The sequence below is a fragment of the Panulirus ornatus genome, chromosome 4 (genome assembly GCF_036320965.1).
Source record: "Panulirus ornatus isolate Po-2019 chromosome 4, ASM3632096v1, whole genome shotgun sequence".
NCBI classification, from domain to species: domain Eukaryota; kingdom Metazoa; phylum Arthropoda; class Malacostraca; order Decapoda; family Palinuridae; genus Panulirus; species Panulirus ornatus.
In genome coordinates, this window is record NC_092227.1 from 75,977,062 (window position 1) to 75,997,192 (window position 20,131).

Sequence of the window (20,131 nt, forward strand, 5' to 3'; positions counted from 1 at the left end):
CAAACCATAAAAGGACATGATTGTTTATTCAAGCTTTTTTTCATACTTGTTTGCTGTTTCCCAGGTAGTGAGATAGTATCAAAAATAGATGAAGATCAGCCTCATTTGTTCATGTCGACTCTTTATCTCTCATATATAATACACCAAAACCAGAGCTCCATGTCCTCAATCAAGTCCTGCAAACCTTTTTGTAGCTTTCCCTGACTGCTTCATATGGCCTGACTCAGCCCATTGACCACACATCACCCCTTGTATACCAATTTGCTCTATCCCATGCACACCTAACACCATCTTGCATGTTCAGGTCCCGATCACACGGCATCTCTCACTTCATCCTTGGTGTTCTCCTTTTTTCCACCAGTTGTTATACTCATACCATTTTAATCAGCCTCTCCTTACTCACCTTCTCTAGACATTCATAACTTTTGAGCATACTCTAACTACCACACCTCTCTCTTATCCTATCATTTCTTATGTGACCAAACCTCCTCACATTACATGTTGTCCTCAGGCATTTCGTTTCCAACATTTCTACCCTCTTCCATATTATTTAATGTAGGGCTGATGTTTCCCATCAGCCCTAGAAAATGCTTAGCATACCTTAATAAATGAGTTAAACGTTTATTTGATTGTTTTTGATTAATTATTAGGTGCTCGATTATGTGACAATTTCCTTGTGGTGAGCGCTATGTGCTAGCCTTGCCCTTTGGCAAACTGTTAGGAGCAATAGATAGAATCGGTAGGTAGGAGCATTAGGTAGAAACATGAGGTAGAAGTAGTAGGTAAGATCATAAGGCAGGAGCCTTTTAAGGTGAGGACTTGGGCTTTAGACATTCAACAGGGCACTGTTGTACTTATGAATTGGAATTTTTTTCAATAATTAATGCAGTACCAAATATTATTTACTTTGATTTACAATCATTAATGATTCTATCATCATTGTGAATGACTCTGCAGCTTGATAATACAGTTTTGATGATATAACATCTCCATACCTTTTGATATTCACTTTTAACACTCCTAGCTTGTCAGTTCTAGCATTTAGAGTAATTGTTCAGAGCAGACATGTTTCCAGTGTGTCTGCATGTTAGTGAATGATTTGAAAGAAGTAAGTGCAGAGTTACCTCTTACTTTTGCAGTAGAACAAGGAATGATCATAATCTCTGCCCATCTTGTCAGTTTTACACCTAAGGTTACTTACTATCGTTTGTTTACAATTGCAGCAGAGCTTAACATATACAAGTTAGCAGTAGGGTGACACCAAGGAAGTTACAGATGACTTTATAACAGTAAAAAGGCACATCAAGTCAGAGCACTTGTGACTGAGTTTCTGAGAAGTGAATATGGAGTTTTGGGTATGGGTTTAGCTGGATATAACAAAGATGGGGGAGGTATGGTATTTTTTTTTTAAAGAGAATCAGTGTTGCAGGAATGAGGCAAAAATTATTTAGAATAGATACTATAAAAATTAAGGGGAAATGGAAAGTCATAATGTGGGATAACATAGTTGACTAGGCCAGGATTACTGTCTTTAAGATGAGCTTTTGTTAGGGGCACAATGCTCTTGTGCTAAAACATTTTCTAGTGGTACTTATATGATTGGAATGAATGAATGATTAATTTTATTTATTTTATGACCCTTCCTCAGCTGCCAGGAATAGTTGAAACAGAAAAAGCAGACAGCATACTAGAGTTGGCAGAAGATGTAGAAAATGCAGCCTGTCAGTTATGGGACATGACTGCAGAGCCAGATGTTGTGTATTATCTTTTGAGTTTGGATGTTATGGACATTCTCCAACTGGCTAAGGATATTATTACCCAGTCTCGTGCACCCAGGCTCACTGTAAGTAAATATAATCAGTAGTCAAACTTATTTGAAATGTGTTGTCTTCATCAGAGGTGTTGTGACTCTGAACCTAGTGACAGTAAAGTGACAGAGTAACATGATTCACTGCACTTGGACAAAGTCGATGACAAGTTGACAAAGGAAATTAGGTGCCTTGTATGTTACAGGTGCCTGGAAGAATGGCTGTTTCTAAAGATGTATTATAGATCCAGTATAATCTTACAAGGGCTAAACAATCATTCAAAAAATATGGAGAAATTATTTATCTAACTTGTACTTTCTTACAGGTTATGCATCTTTTAATGTAGCGTCTAGACCAATAGTTCTTAACCTGTGGTCCATGGAAGGTTGAAATACATGGAGGGTTAAGTAAATAGATGAAGGAATAAATCCTACCATCATTACTATATCTAGTAGGGGTTTCGGAATTATTATTTGTTCTTGATAGCGATTTCAGACCCAGTTTAATATTGGATATGTGCTTAAGGTGGTCCACAGATAGAGCAGGTGTCTCTAAGTGATCCACATTTATAAAAAGGTTAAGAACCTTAAGAACCCTGGGGATAGGGGAGAAACAGTACTTCCCACTTATTCCTTGTGTATCATAGAAGGTGACTAAAAGGTGAGGGAGTAGGGGGCTGGAAATTCTCCCCTCTCTCTTTGTTTTTTCTATTTTCCAAAAGAAGGAACAGAGAAGGGGGCCAGGTGAGGATAGTCCCTCAAAGGCCCAGTCGTTTGTTCTTAAAGGTACCTTGCTAATACGGAGGAGGGTGGATGTGCTGGAAATGAGATGTTTGAGGACAATATGGGGTGTGAGGTGGTTTGATCGAGTAAGTAATAATAGGGTAAGAGAGATGTGTGGTAACAAAAAGAGTGTGGTTGAGAGAGCAGAAGAGGGTGTTTTGAAATGGTTTGGTCACATGGAGAGAATGAGTGAGGAAAGATTGACCAAGAGGATATATGTGTCAGAGGTGGAGGGAACGAGGAGAAGTGGGACACCAAATTGGAGGTGGAAAGATGGAGTGAAAAAGATTTTGAGTGATCGGGGCCTGAACATGCAGGAGGGTGAAAGGCGTGCAAGGAATAGAGTGAATTGGAACGATGTGGTATACCAGGGTCGACGTGCTGTCAATGGATTGAACCAGGGCATGTGAAGCGTCTGGGGTAAACCATGGAAAGTTGTGTGGGGCCTGGATGTAGAAAGGGAGCTGTGGTTTCGGTGCATTATTACATGACAGCTAGAGACTGAGTGTGAACGAATGGGGCCTTTGTTGTCTTTTCCTAGCGCTACCTTGCACACATGAGGGGGGAGGGGGGGTGTTATTCCATGTGTGGCGAGGTGGCAATAGGAACAAATAAAGGCAGACAGTATGAATTATGTACATGTGTATATATGTATGTGTCTGTGTGTGTATATATATGTGTACATTGAGATGTATAGGTATGTATATTTGCGTGTGTGGACGTGTATGTATATACATGTGTATGTGGGCGGGTTGGGCCATTCTTTCGTCTGTTTCCTTGCGCTACCTCGCTAACGCAGGAGACAGCGACAAAGCAAAATGAATAAAAAATAAATAAAAATGCTGTTTTGTGTGTGGCAGGGTGGCAACGGGAATGGATGAAGGCAGCAAGTATGGATATGTACTGTGTATATATGTATATGTCTGTGTATGTGTATGTATGTATATGTTGAAATGAATATGTATGTATATGTGCGTGTGTGGGCATTTATGTATATACATGTATATGTGGGTGGGCTGGCCCATTCCTCGTTCGTTTCTTTGCGCTACCTCACTAATGTGGGAGACGGCGGTTAGTATAATGAATACAGTATGATATATGTATATATTTGTTTATATTTTTTTCTCCATTCCCTACGTTAATTAGGTAGCACCAGGAATAGACAAAGAAGTAGCCTCATTCACTCATATCCACTCTCTAGTTGTCATGTGTATTCCACTGAAACCACAACTTATATCCACATTCAGTCTCTGCAGACCCTACATAGTTTCCCCTGACCACTTCATATGCCCTTTTTGGTTCCATTGACTGAACATTGCCCCATGTACACCACATCACTGCAGTTCACTCTGTCGTATGCAGGCTGCATACCCGACTGCATGTTCAGGCCCTGAGCACTCAAAACCTTCACCACTCCATGCTCCCTTCTCTAATTTGGTTTCCCCCCTTGTACTTGTGCCTTCCACTTCTGACACATGCATCCTCTTTGTCGACGTTTCCTTTCTTATTCTATCCATATGTTCAAAGCATTTCAACACACCCTTTTCAGCTCTCTCAACCATGCTTTTCTTATTATCACACCTCTTTCTCTTACCCTATCATTACTTAGTCAAGCTTCCTTACACCATATATTTGTCCTTAACATTTCATTTGCAACTCATTTACCCTCATCCAGACATTCTCTTGTAGAGCCCACAATACACATCCATACAACACCGACAGGACCATTGTATCTTCAAACATGTCAACTTTTGCTCTTCCAGGTAGTGCCCTCTATTTCCACACATCCATCAATGTACCCAGGACCTTTGCCCCATTACCCACCTTATGACTCACTTCTCTTCCCATGTTTCCATATGCTCCCATGTCCTCTCTTAGGTATGTAAAACATTAACTTTCTCCAAGTTTTCTCCATTCAAACTCACACTCCATTTGACATGTCTTTCTCCAATACATTGCTTTCATTTACATTTACTGTCAACTTTTTCCTTTGACATGCTCTCCCAAACTCAGAATCCAATCCCTGTATTTTCTCACTTGAATCTCCCACCAGCACAATGTCATCACTAAACAGTAACTGAATTACCTCCCCAGCCCTCCAATTCCTTGTTCAGGATATTGACAGTGTGTTGCCCTCTGGATACCACATCGCTCCAGTTCAACCATAGCTTCTGCTTACCACACACCTGCCTATATGTTCACTATGTTCACTAACAAAATCATAAATGAAGAAAGAAGGATCCTAATGCATGGAAAGACTGTTAACAGCTGCTAGTAGGAAGGGGGTCAGTGATGTAAGCCCAGTTGTGTTGGTAATTGGCCATGGGTAGAACCATTAAATGAGGGCAGTTGTGAGTATGAGTACTTAGGGCTGTTCACAAAGGAGAGGCAAACACTTGTGTCTGCTTTCTGAATTATGAGGGTAGGAAGACCCAGAACCATATATTCTTAGAGAATATATCTTATGGTTATGGATGAAACTGGTGGAGAGAAATTTTCCATATTTTCATAGATTTAAATGATGTATGATAAGTGCTACATAGAAATATAATCATAGAGATATGAGAAGCTCTGCATGTACAGACAAGTTCTATGAAAGAGTTTACCACACTTCTGTTTGAGATTATGCTGAGTGAAAACTCACCATTTGGACAACACTGTATCATTGGGAGTACAGTCTTATTGAAGAACTTTTCACTCCATAGGAGTTCATATTTCCTTGCTATGGAAGTGGTGCAGCCTTGGGCTGCAAGAGGCTTTGGAAAGAGGTCCTGAGTAACACTAGGACTCTCTCTTAGAAAGAGGTCCTTGCATAAGTATGAATAAGATATGAAATAGAATTTTATGAATATATGAATTAGATTTTAATTTCTTATATAGTGCATAATATTTTTTTCATGCAGGAAGTTGTGGTGGGTGTGGTTGCCAACTTGTGCTGCCAATCTGATGGATGTAAGAAAGTTATTGGTCATCAGTCACTGCTGAATTCATGTTTGACACTTCTGCATACTACAGATGATGTACCCACTTTAGTTGAAGCTTTCAGGCTTTTGAGACTCTTGTTTTGGCACTTAACTAATCGTGTGGCACCACAAGATCGTTCCCAGTGTCCACTCATCCTTGCCTTAAAGAGTCATGAATTCTTAAAAGAAGAATTAGTCTTTATATTAAAAAACAGTCTAAGTGGTAAGTAATCTGATACACTTTAAACATATGCATACTGAAAGTAATGTTTTGATTATTTTGTCATACATAGTGAATGTCCAGTTAGTTAGACTAAGGAACCCATTTTTTGTACTGAAAACTTTGGCGGATCAGCTGAATCCTTAAGGTAATATTATGCATACTGAAGATTCAATCATACCATATTTGGTATGAATGTACTCCACCTCAAGTGGTGACACACTGATTGCCAATTCACTTCCGACATGACTGTTTCTTCAACAGACAGAAGAGAGTATTGCATTGCAGAAGACCATCTAGCCCTTGTAGATCCCCCTTGCTCTACTTTTGCATTAAGTACAGCTTTAAAGCTGCAGGAGACCCATATGAGGGGTTCTAGTGTTACATAATGAAAATGATAATGATACTACTAATGATGAAAATAATGAAAATGATAGTATTAGTTATAATCTTCATTTTTCATATGCATTTGCCATTCCCCCATTAGTTGAGGTAACATCAAGAACAGATGACTTTGCCTTAGAGGGAAAAATCCTCACTTGTTCCCCTTCTCTGTTCCTTCTTCTGGAAAGTAAAACAGGAGGCAAGGATTTTTAGCCCCCTGCTCACTTTTAATGATATAGCTCTCACTTTCATGTGTGTTTGCTATTTCCAAACGTGGCAGGGTAGCATAGCTAGGCTCCTTCCATTGTTCCTTCTTTTAGAAAGTAATGATACAGAAATGGAGGATTTCCTGCTTCCTTGCTCCTGCCCCTTTCATTCACCTTTTATGATATGCAGGAGATACATAGGTTGTCTTCTTTCTCCCCATCATTAGGGATGAAAAAGAAAAATTATATTAATGAATTTATATTTTATACTTGTCACCACCTGTGACAGAGATATAATATCAGGAACAGATGAATAATATGCTCATTCGCAGCTGTTCACCCACTTTACCAAGTTATGGGCTCTTTTGCAACCGTTCTCCCACTTTACCAAGTTTGTGTCAGGAACAGACAAACCACAGCCTTGTTTGCACATGTTCACTGTATAGCTGTCATGTATGAAACACTGAATCCAGATCCTACCATCCACAGCTAAGCCCCACAAGTTAGTCCGTGGTTTCCTTTACTGCTTCAAATGCCCTGGTTCAGCCCATTGATAGTGCATCTATTCCATGCATGTCTCACCCTCTTGAACGTTTAGGCATCATTACCATAAAGCCTCTTTCACTCCATCCAGTTCTTTCCATCTTGATGTGCCCTTTGGACTTAGTTACTTAGTTCCTTCCTCAGGAGTCCCATCTATCTTTATGTTGTTCCTGCAGTGCTGGACCACAGGTCATAAAGTGAAGTTACATAGTGTATGTGTCTTATGTGGGGAGAGAATTGGGCAGTTGAACAAGTTTATGTCATTGCAAAGTTGAATTGTGGTGTTCTGAAATTGAGCAAAGGGAAATGAGTGACATTTAGAAAGACATAACAAATAGGGAGACTTTTTTTTTATTTTAGCACATTTGAACTTAATCAGGTTACTGTATCCCCCGTCCTAAGTGTTTCACAGGTCTGAATTTGTAAAGGAATTATTTTTAATACAAAAAAAGAGAATGAGTGTTAAAAGGAGGAGGGGAGGGAAAGTGTGTTAAAGTATGTAAAGCATCATTAGGATGAATAGGATCAGAGGTGGATAAGAGATCATTTATGAGGGGAGGAGTGTAGGCAATGGGTCAAAACTCAAAGGAGCAATGCCTGATTGGTTCGGAGGGGAAAATCATTTCATCAGCCTGCTGCAAAGAAATGATTGGAGAGGAAGCTGTGCATTTGGGAATGGAGAGAAGCAGAAGCCAAAGATAGGAAGTTAAGAAAGTAAAGACATACCACATTTTTTCAAATGCTTTAGAGATCTTTCTCCCAAATCCCTAAGATAGGAAGGCCAGAGATATGTCACATGGAGAGAGAAGGTGCTCATATAATACCAGGATGATATACAAATCTCAGGATAGATTCTTTACCTTTCCCAGTGAGACTTTTCCTGAGGTTGTAGTTCATAAGCTTAGGAATGTAAAGAAAGATTTTGGGCAGGCCCTTATATACTCAGACTGCAACCTGAGTTGAAGCCTAAACAGAATAGTAGATTTACAGGGAATACATTTTGTGGAGCATCTTTACCCTTGGTATTTTGCAGATGGAATCAGAGCCTTCTTTTGGTTGAAGTTTTTGGCTCTGTTTATGTTAAGGTTCAAGCAGAGAGAAAGACAAGGTCAGAGGTTTTACTGGCCAGGGACATGGCTATGGCTTTACTAGCAGAGGCAGAGGAAACTCATTTTGAGGACAAAAAGGTGATTTGCCAAGTACATATCAGTTAAGTGACTTTGGATAGAAGAGAGATTACCATGGTTGTAGGACAGCAGATGTCAGTCCTTTTGGACATTTATATGACCTCTAAATATTTTAGTTGGTGCAAGAGGAAAAAAAATTGTATTGCAGGCTATGAATCATGCACAAGCCTACCTTGGCTGATTCTTTGGCAGGATATTCACCTCACAGGCAATCCAGCTATTCATCCTTTCTTTGGGGTTGGTTGTTAAAGGGGTTCCTGGCTTAGCTTTGGGTAATACATATATTTGTAGTGTATATGAGATGACCGTTTCAGGAGTACACACAAGATATTTATTTTATTTATTTTGCTTTGTCGCTGTCTCCCGCGTTTGCGAGGTAGCGCAAGGAAACAGACGAAAGAAATGGCCCAACCCACCCCCATACACATGTATATACATACACGTCCACACACGCAAATATACATACCTATACATCTCAATGTACACATATATATACACACACAGACATATACATATATACACATGTACATAATTCATACTGTCTGCCTTTATTTATTCCCATCGCCACCTTGCCACACATGGAATAACATCCCCCTCCCCCCTCGTGTGCGAGGTAGCGCTTGGAAAAGACAACAAAGGCCCCATTCGTTCACACTCAGTCTCTAGCTGTCAAGTAATAATGCTCGAAACCACAGCTCCCTTTCCACATCCAGGCCCCACAGAACTTTCCATGGTTTACCCCAGACGCTTCACATGCCCTGATTCAATCCATTGACAGCACGTCGACCGCGGTATACCACATCGATCCAATTCACTCTATTCCTTGCCCTCATTTCACCCTCCTGCATGTTCAGGCCCCTGATCACTCAAAATCTTTTTCACTCCATCTTTCCACCTCCAATTTGGTCTCCCACTTTTCCTTGTTCCCTCCACCTCCAGACACATATATCCTCTTGGTCAAACTTTCCTCACTCATTCTCTCCATGTGCCCAAACCATTTCAAAACACCCTCTTCTGCTCTCTCAACCATGCTCTTTTTATTTCCACACATCTCTCTTACCCTTACATTACTTACTCGATCAAACCACCTCACACCACATATTGTCCTCAAACATCTCATTTCCAGCACATCCACCCTCCTGCACACAACTCTATCCATAGCCCACGCCTCGCAACCATACAAGATTGTTGGAACCACTATTCCTTCAAATATACCCATTTTTGCTTTCGGAGATAATGTTCTCGACTTCCACACATTCTTCAAGGCTCCCAGGATTTTCGCCCCCTCCCCCACCCTATGATACACTTCTGCTTCCATGGTTCCATCCGCTGCCAGATCCACTCACTCCCAGATATCTAAAGCACTTTACATCCTCCAGTTTTTTTCCATTCAAACTTACCTCCCAATTGACTTGACCCTCAACCCTACTGTACTTTAATAACCTTGCTCTTATTCACATTTACTCTTAACTTTCTTCTTTCACACACTTTACCAAACTCAGTCACCAGCTTCTGCAGTTTCTCACATGAATTAGCCACCAGCACTGTATCATCAGCAAACAACAACTGACTCACTTCCCAAGCTCTCTCATCCCCAACAGACTTCATACTTGCCCCTCTTTCCAAAACTCTTGCATTCACCTCCCTAACAACCCCATCCATAAACAAATTAAACAACCATGGAGACATCACACACCCCTGCTGCAAACCTACGTTCACTGAGAACCAATCACTTTCCTCTCTTCCTACACGTACACATGCCTTACATCCTCGATAAAAACTTTTCACTGCTTCTAACAACTTGCCTCCCACACCTTATATTCTTAGTACCTTCCACAGAGCATCTCTATCAACTCTATCATATGCCTTCTCCAGATCCATAAAAGCTACATACAAATCCATTTGCTTTTCTAAGTATTTCTCGCATACATTCTTCAAAGCAAACACCTGATCCACACATCCTCTACCACTTCTGAAACCACACTGCTCTTTCCCAATCTGATGCCCTGTACATGCCTTCACCCTCTCAATCAATACCCTCCCATATAATTTACCAGGAATACTCAACAAACTTATACCTCTGTAATTTGAGCAATCACTCTTATCCCCTTTGCCTTTGTACAATGGAACTATGCAAGCATTCCGCCAATCCTCAGGCACCTCACCATGAATCATACATACATTAAATAACCTTACCAACCAGTCAACAATACAGTCACCCCATTCCACTGCAATACCATCCACACCTGCTGCCTTGCCGGCTTTCATCTACCTCTTCTCTGTTTACCAAATCATTTTCCCTAACCCTCTCACTTTGCACACCACCTCGACCAAAACACCCTATATCTGCCACTCTATCATCAAACACATTCAACAAACCTTCAAAATACTCACTCCATCTCCTTCTCACATCACCACTACTTGTTATCACCTCCCCATTAGCCCCCTTCACTGAAGTTCCCATTTGTTCCCTTGTCTTACGCACTTTATTTACCTCCTTCCAGAACATCTTTTTATTCTCCCTAAAATTTAATGATACTCTCTCACCCCAACTCTCATTTGCCCTCTTTTTCACCTCTTGCACCTTTCTCTTGACCTCCTGCCTCGTTCTTTTATACATCTCCCACTCATTTGCATTATTTCCCTGCAAGAATCGTCCAAATGCCTCTCTCTTCTCTTTCACTAATAATCTTACTTCTTCATCCCACCACTCACTACCCTTTCTAATCTGCCCACCTCCCACCCTTCTCATGCCACAAGCATCTTTTGCGCAAGCCATCGCTGCTTCCTTAATACATCCCATTCCTCCCCCACTCCTCTTACCTCCTTTGTTCTCACCTTTTTCCATTCTGTATTCAGTCTCTCCTGGTACTTCCTCACACAAGTCTCCTTCCCAAGCTCACTTACTCTCACCACTCTCTTCACCCCAACATTCTCTCTTCTTTTCTGAAAACCTCTACAAATCTTCACCTTCGCCTCCGCAAGATAATGATCAGACATCCCTCCAGTTGCCCCTCTCAGCACATTAACATCCAGGAGTCTCTCTCGCGCGCCTACCAATTAACACGTAATCCAATAACGCTCTCTGGCCGTCTCTCCTACTTACATACGTATACTTATGTATATCTCTCTTTTGAAATCAGGTATTCCCAATCACCAGTCCTTTTTCAGCAAATAAATCTACAAGCTTTTCACCATTTTCATTTACAACACTGAACACCCCATGTATACCAATTATTCCCTCAACTGCCGGCAAGGCTGCGGTTTTGGATGGTATTGCAGTAGAATTTATTAAAAAATGGGGTGACTGTATTGTTTACTGGTTGGTAAGGTTATTTAATGTATGTATGTTGATTCATGGTGAGGTGCCTGAGGATTGGCGGAATGCTTGCATAGTGCCATTGTACAAAGGCAAAGGGGATAAGAGTGAGTGCTCAAATTACAGAGGTATAAGTTTGTTGAGTATTCCTGGTAAATTATATGGGAGGGTATTGATTGAGAGGGTGAAGGCATGTACAGAGCATCAGATTGGGGAAGAGCAGTGTGGTTTCAGAAGTGGTAGAGGATGTGTGGATCAGGAGTTTGCTTTGAAGAATATAAGTGAGAAATACTTAGAAAAGCAAATGGATTTGTATGTAGCATTTATGGATCTGGAGAAGGCATATGATAGAGTTGATAGAGATGCTCTGTGGAAGGTATTAAGGATATATGGTGTGGGAGGCAAGTTGTTAGAAGCAGTGAAAAGTTTTTATCGAGGATGTAAGGCATGTGTACGTGTAGGAAGAGAGGAAAGTGATTGGTTCTCAGTGAATGTAGGTTTGTGGCAGGGGTGTGTGATGTCTCCATGGTTGTTTAATTTGTTTATGGATGGGGTTGTTAGGGAGGTGAATGCAAGAGTTTTGGAAAGAGGGGCAAGTATGCAGTCAGTTGTGGATGAGATAGCTTGGGGAAGTGAGTCAGTTGTTGCTCGCTGATGATACAGCCCTGGTGGCTGATTCATGTGAGAAACTGCAGAAGCTGGTGACTGAGTTTGGTAAAGTGTGTGAAAGAAGATAGTTGAGAGTAAATGTGAATAAGAGTAAGGTTATTAGGTACAGTAGGGTTGAGGGTCAAGTCAGTTGGGAGGTAAGTTTGAATGGAGAAAAACTGGAGGAAGTGAAGTGTTTTAGATATCTGGGAGTGGATCTGGCAGCGGATGGAACCATGGAAGCGGAAGTGGATCATAGGGTGGGGGAGGGGGCGAAAATTCTGGGAGCCTTGAAGAATGTGTGGAAGTCGAGAACATTATCTCAGAAAGCAAAAATGGGTATGTTTGAAGGAATAGTGGATCCAACAATGTTGTATGGTTGCGAGGCGTGGGCTATGGATAGGGTTGTGCAGAGGAGGGTGGATGTGCTGGAAATGAGATGTTTGAGGACAATATGTGATGTGAGGTGGTTTGATCGAGTAAGTAATGTAAGGGTAAGAGAGATGTGTGGTAATAAAAAGAGTGTGGTTGAGAGAGCAGAAGAGGGTGTTTTGAAATGGTTTGGTCACATGGAGAGAATGAGTGAGGAAAGATTGACCAAGAGGATATATGTGTCAGAGGTGGAGGGAACGAGGAGAAGTGGGAGACCAAATTGGAGGTGGAAAGATGGAGCGAAAAAGATTTTGAGTGATCGGGGCCTGAACATGCAGGAGGGTGAAAGGCGTGCAAGGAATAGAGTGAATTGGAACGATGTGGTATACCGGGGTCGACGTGCTGTCAGTGGATTGAACCAAGGCATGTGAAGCGTCGGAGGTAAACCATGGAAAGTTGTGTGGGGCCTCAATGTGGAAAGGGAGCTGTGGTTTCTGTGCATTATTACATGATAGCTAAAGTCTGAGTGTGAACGAATGGGGCCTTTGTTGTCGTTTCCTAGCGCTACCTCGCACACATGAGGGGGGAGGGGGATGTTATTCCATGTGTGGTGGGGTGGCGGTGGGAATGAATAAAAGCAGACAGTATGAATTGTGTACATGTGTATATATGTATGTCTGTGTGTGTATATATATGTATACATTGAGATGTATAGGTATATATATTTCCGTGTGTGGATGTGTATGTATATACATGTGTATGTGGGTGGGTTGGGCCATTCTTTCGTCTGTTTCCTTGCGCTACCTCGCTAATGCGGGAGACAGCGACAAAGCAAAATGAATAAATAAGTATATGAATACATAAATATGAAGAGCTTGTAGATTTATGTGCTGAAAAAGGACTGGTGATTGGGAATACCTGGTTTAAAAAGCGAGATATACATAAGTATACGTATGGAAGTAGGAGAGATGGCCAGAGAGTGTTATTGGATTACGTGTTAATTGACAGGCGCGCGAAAGAGAGACTTTGGGATGTTAATGTGCTGAGAGGTGCAACTGGAGGGATGTCTGATCATTATCTTGTGGAGGCTAAGGTGAAGATTTGTATAGGTTTTCAGAAAAGAAGAGTGAATGTTGGGGTGAAGAGGGTGGTGAGAGTAAGTGAGCTTGGGAAGGAGACTTGTGTGAGGAAGTACCAGGAGAGACTGAGTACAGAAAGGAAAAAGGTGAGAACAATGGAAGTAAGGGGAGTGGGGGAGGAATGGGATGTATTTAGGGAATCAGTGATGGATTGCACAGAAGATGCTTGTGGCATGAGAAGAGTGGGAGGTGGGTTGATTAGAAAGGGTAGTGAGTGGTGGGATGAAGAAGTAAGATTATTAGTGAAAGAGAAGAGAGAGGCATTTGGACGATTTTTGCAGGGAAAAAATGCAATTGAGTGGGAGATGTATAAAAGAAAGAGACAGGAGGTCAAGAGAAAGGTGCAAGAGGTGAAAAAGAGGGCAAATGAGAGTTGGGGTGAGAGAGTATCATTAAATTTTAGGGAGAATAAAAAGATGTTCTGGAAGGAGGTAAATAAAGTGCGTAAGACAAGGGAACAAATGGGAACTTCAGTGAAGGGCGCAAATGGGGAGGTGATAACAAGTAGTGGTGATGTGAGAAGGAGATGGAGTGAGTATTTTGAAGGTTTGTTGAATGTGTTTGATGATAGAGTGGCAGGTATAGGGTGTTTTGGTCGAGGTGGTGTGCAAAGTGAGAGGGTTAGGGAAAATGATTTGGTAAACAGAGAAGAGGTAGTAAAAGCTTTGTGGAAGATGAAAGCCGGCAAGGCAGCAGGTTTGGATGGTATTGCAGTGGAATTTATTAAAAAAGGGGGTGACTGTATTGTTGACTGGTTGGTAAGGATATTTAATGTATGTATGATTCATGGTGAGGTGCCTGAGGATTGGCGGAATGCATGCATAGTGCCATTGTACAAAGGCAAAGGGGATAAGAGTGAGTGCTCAAATTACAGAGGTATAAGTTTGTTGAGTATTCGTGGTAAATTATATGGGAGGGTGTTGATTGAGAGGGTGAAGGCATGTACAGAGCATCAGATTGGGGAAGAGCAGTGTGGTTTCAGAAGTGGTAGAGGATGTGTGGATCAGGTGTTTGCTTTGAAGAATGTATATGAGAAATACTTAGAAAAGCAAATGGATTTGTATGTAGCATTTATGGATCTGGAGAAGGCATATGATAGAGTTGATAGAGATGCTCTGTGGAAGGTATTAAGGATATATGGTGTGGGAGGCAAGTTGTTAGAAGCAGTGAAAAGTTTTTATCGAGGATGTAAGGCATGTGTACGTGTAGAAAGAGAGGAAAGTGATTGGTTCTCAGTAAATGTAGGTTTGCAGCAGGGGTGTGTGATGTCTCCATGGTTGTTTAATTTGTTTATGGATGGGGTTGTTAGGGAGGTGAATGCAAGAGTTTTGGAAAGAGGGGCAAGTATGAAGTCTGTTGTGGAATAGAGAGCTTGGGAAGTGAGTCAGTTGTTGTTCGCTGATGATACAGTGCTGGTGGCTGATTCATGTGAGAAACTGCAGAAGCTGGTGACTGAGTTTGGTAAAGTGTGTGAAAGAAGAAAGTTAAGAGTAAATGTGAATAAGAGCAAGGTTATTAGGTACAGTAGGGTTGAGGGTCAAGTCAATTGGGAGGTAAGTTTGAATGGAGAAAAACTGGAGGAAGTAAAGTGTTTTAGATATCTGGGAGTGGATCTGGCAGCGGATGGAACCATGGAAGTGGAAGTGTATCATAGGGTGGGGGAGGGGGCGAAAATCCTGGGAGCCTTGAAGAATGTGTGGAAGTCGAGAACATTATCTCGGAAAGCAAAAATGGGTATGTTTGAAGGAATAGTGGTTCCAACAATGTTGTATGGTTGCGAGGCGTGGGCTATGGATAGAGTTGTGCGCAGGAGGATGGATATGCTGGAAATGAGATGTTTGAGGACAATGTGTGGTGTGAGGTGGTTTGATCGAGTAAGTAACGTAAGGGTAAGAGAGATGTGTGGAAATAAAAAGAGCGTGGTTGAGAGAGCAGAAGAGGGTGTTTTGAAATGGTTTGGGCACATGGAGAGAATGAGTGAGGAAAGATTGACCAAGAGGATATATGTGTCGGAGATGGAGGGAACGAGGAGAAGTGGGAGACCAAATTGGAGGTGGAAAGATGGAGTGAAAAAGATTTTGTGTGATCGGGGCCTGAACATGCAGGAGGGTGAAAGGAGGGCAAGGAATAGAGTGAATTGGATCGATGTGGTATACCGGGGTTGACGTGCTGTCAGTGGATTGAATCAGGGTATGTGAAGCGTCTGGGGTAAACCATAGAAAGCTGTGTAGGTATGTATATTTGCGTGTGTGGACGTATGTATATACATGTGTATGGGGGTGGGTTGGGCCATTTCTTTCGTCTGTTTCCTTGCGCTACCTCGCAAACGCGGGAGACAGCGACAAAGCAAAAAAAAAATATATATATATATATATATATATATATATATATATATATATATATATATATATATATATATATATATATATATATATATCTTTCTTTTTCTTTCAAACTATTCGCCATTTCCCGCATTAGCGAGGTAGCGTTAAGAACAGAGGACTGGGCCTTTTTTGGAATATCCTCACCTGGCTCCCTCTGTTCCTTCTTTTGGAAAATTAAAAAAAAAAAAACGAGAGGGGAGGATTTCCAGCCCCCCGCTCCCTCCCCTTTTAGTCGCCTTCTACGACACGCAGGGAATACGTGGGAAGTATCCTTAATCCCCTATCCCCAGGGATAATATATATATATATATATATTCTTTTCTTTTAAACTATTCGCCATTTCCCGCGCTAGCAAGGTAGTGTTAAGAACAGAGGACTGGGCCTTTGTGGAATATCCTCACCTGGCCCCCCTCTGTTCCTTCTTTTGGAAAATTAAAAAAAAACGAGAGGGGAGGATTTCCAGCCTCCCGCTCCCTCCCCTTTTAGTCGCCTTCTACAACACGCAGGGAATACGTGGGAAGTATTCTTTCTCCCCTATCCCCAGGGACAATATATATATATATATATATATATATATATATATATATATATATATATATATATATATTTTTTTTTTTTTTTTTTTTTTTTTTTTTTTTTATACTTTGTCGCTGTCTCCCGCGTTTGCGAGGTAGCGCAAGGAAACAGACGAAAGAAATGGCCCAACCCCCCCCCCATACACATGTACATACACACGTCCACACACGCAAATATACATACCTACACAGCTTTCCATGGTTTACCCCAGATGCTTCACATGCCTTGATTCAATCCACTGACAGCACGTCAACCCCTGTATACCACATCGCTCCAATTCACTCTATTCCTTGCCCTCCTTTCACCCTCCTGCATGTTCAGGCCCCGATCACACAAAATCTTTTTCACTCCATCTTTCCACCTCCAATTTGGTCTCCCTCTTCTCCTCGTTCCCTCCACCTCCGACACATATATCCTCTTGGTCAATCTTTCCTCACTCATTCTCTCCATGTGCCCAAACCATTTCAAAACACCCTCTTCTGCTCTCTCAACCACGCTCTTTTTATTTCCACACATCTCTCTTACCCTTACGTTACTTACTCGATCAAACCACCTCACACCACACATTGTCCTCAAACATCTCATTTCCAGCACATCCATCCTCCTGCGCACAACTCTATCCATAGCCCACGCCTCGCAACCATACAGCATTGTTGGAACCACTATTCCTTCAAACATACCCATTTTTGCTTTCCGAGATAATGTTCTCGACTTCCACACATTTTTCAAGGCTCCCAAAATTTTCGCCCCCTCCCCCACCCTATGATTCACTTCCGCTTCCATGGTTCCATCCGCTGACAGATCCACTCCCAGATATCTAAAACACTTCACTTCCTCCAGTTTTTCTCCATTCAAACTCACCTCCCAATTGACTTGACCCTCAACCCTACTGTACCTAATAACCTTGCTCTTATTCACATTTACTCTTAACTTTCTTCTTCCACACACTTTACCAAACTCAGTCACCAGCTTCTGCAGTTTCTCACATGAATCAGCCACCAGCGCTGTATCATCAGCGAACAACAACTGACTCACTTCCCAAGCTCTCTCATCCCCAACAGACTTCATACTTGCCCCTCTTTCCAAAACCTTGCTTTCCCACCTCCTAACAACCCCATCCAAAAAACAAATTAAACAACCATGGAGACATCACACACCCCTGCTGCAAACCTACGTTCACTGAGAACCAATCACTTTCCTCTCTTCCTACACGTACACATGCCTTACATCCTCGATAAAACTTTTCACTGCTTCTAACAATTTTGCCTCCCACACCTTATATTCTTAGTACCTTCCACAAGCATCTCTACCCAACTCTATCATATGCCTTCTCCAGATCCATAAAAGCTACATACAAATCCATTTGCTTTTCTAAGTATTTCTCGCATACATTCTTCAAAGCAAAACACCTGATCCACACATCCTCTTACCACTTCTGAAACCACACTGCTCTTTCCCCAATCTGATGCCCTGGACATGCCTTCACCCTCTCAATCAATACCCTCCCATATAATTTACCAGGAATACTCAACAAACTTATACCTCTGTAATTTGAGCACTCACTCTTATCCCCTTTGCCTTTGTACAATGGAACTATGCAAGCTTTCCCCGCCAATCCTCAGGCACCTCACCATGAATCATACATACATTAAAAAACCCTTTCCCCCAAACCAGTCAACAATACAGTCACCCCATTCCACTGCAATACCATCCAAATCTGCTCCCTTTGCCGGCTTTCATCTACCTCTTCTCTGTTTACCAAATCATTTTCCCTAACCCTCTCACTTGCACACCACCTCGACCAAAACACCCTATATCTGCCACTCTATCATCAAACACATTCTAACAAACCTTCAAAATACTCACTCCATCTCCTTCTCACATCACCACTACTTGTTATCACCTCCCCATTAGCCCCCTTCACTGAAGTTCCCATTTGTTCCCTTGTCTTACGCACTTTATTTACCTCCTTCCAGAACATCTTTTTATTCTCCCTAAAATTTAATGATACTCTCTCCCCCCAAAACTCTCATTTGCCCTCTTTTTCAACCTTTTGCACCTTTCTCTTGACCTCCTGCCTCGTTCTTTTATACATCTCCCACTCATTTGCATTATTTCCCTGCAAGAATCGTCCAAATGCCTCTCTCTTCTCTTTCACTAATAATCTTACTTCTTCACCCCACCACTCACAAACCCTTTCTAATCTGCCCACCTCCCACCCTTCTCATGCCACAAGCATCTTTTGCGAAAGCCATCACTGCTTCCTTAATACATCCCATTCCTCCCCCACTCCCTTACCTCCTTTGTTCTCCCCTTTTTTCCATTCTGTATTCAGTCTCTCCTGGTACTCCTCACGCAAGTCTCCTTCCCAAGCTCACTTACTCTCACCACTCTCTTCACCCCAACATTCTCTCTTCTTTTCTGAAAACCTCTACAAATCTTCACCTTCGCCTCCGCAAGATAATGATCAGACATCCCTCCCAGTTGCCCCTCTCAGACATAACATCCAGAAGTCTCTCTTGCGCGCCTATCAATTAACACGTAATCCAGTAACGCTCTCTGACCGTCTCTCCTACTTACATACGAAATACTTATGTATATCTCTCTTTTAAAATCAGGTATTCCCAATCACCAGCCCCTTTTTCAGCAAATAAATCTACAAGCTTTTCACCATTTTCATTTACAACACTGAACACCCCATGTATACCAATTATTCCTCAACTGCCGGCAAGGCTGCGGTTTTGGATGGTATTGCGTAGAATTTATTAAAAATGGGGTGACTGTATTGTTTACTGGTTGGTAAGGCTATTCAATGTATGTATGTTGATTCATGGTGAGGTGCCTGAGGATTGGCGGAATGCTTGCATAGTGCCATTGTACAAAGGCAAAGGGGATAAGAGTGAGTGCTCAAATTACAGAGGTATAAGTTTGTTGAGTATTCCTGGTAAATTATATGGGAGGGTATTGATTGAGAGGGTGAAGGCATGTACAGAGCATCAGATTGGGGAAAGAGCAGTGTGGTTTCAGAAGTGGTAGGGATGTGTGGATCAGGTGTTTGCTTTGAAGAATATAAGTGAGAAATACTTAGAAAAGCAAATGGATTTGTATGTAGCATTTATGGATCTGGACAAGGCATATGATAAAGTTGATAGAGATGCTCTGTGGAAGGTATTAAGGATATATGGTGTGGGAGGCAAGTTGTTAGAAGCAGTGAAAAGTTTTTATCGAGGATGTAAGGCATGTGTACGTGTAGGAAGAGAGGAAAGTGATTGGTTCTCAGTGAATGTAGGTTTGTGGCAGGGGTGTGTGATGTCTCCATGGTTGTTTAATTTGTTTATGGATGGGGTTGTTAGGGAGGTGAATGCAAGAGTTTTGGAAAGAGGGGCAAGTATGCAGTCAATTGTGGATGAGATAGCTTGGAAAGTGAGTCAGTTGTTGCTCGCTGATGATACAGCCCTGGTGGCTGATTCATGTGAGAAACTGCAGAAGCTGGTGAGTGAGTTTGGTAAAGTGTGTGAAAGAAGATAGTTGAGAGTAAATGTGAATAAGAGTAAGGTTATTAGGTACAGTAGGGTTGAGGGTCAAGTCAGTTGGGAGGTA

At 41.7% G+C, this 20,131-nt stretch overlaps 1 protein-coding gene across 1 annotated transcript in view; it reads left to right on the forward strand.

The window, feature by feature from the left end:
• Positions 1-20,131, forward strand: part of LOC139745808 (uncharacterized) — a 71,304-nt gene that overhangs the window by 21,518 nt on the left and 29,655 nt on the right. Inside the window, exons 5-6 of the mRNA XM_071656388.1 lie at positions 1,649-1,843; positions 5,494-5,776. Coding sequence (XP_071512489.1) covers positions 1,649-1,843; positions 5,494-5,776 — 478 coding nt within the window. The remainder of the gene's footprint in view (positions 1-1,648; positions 1,844-5,493; positions 5,777-20,131) is intronic.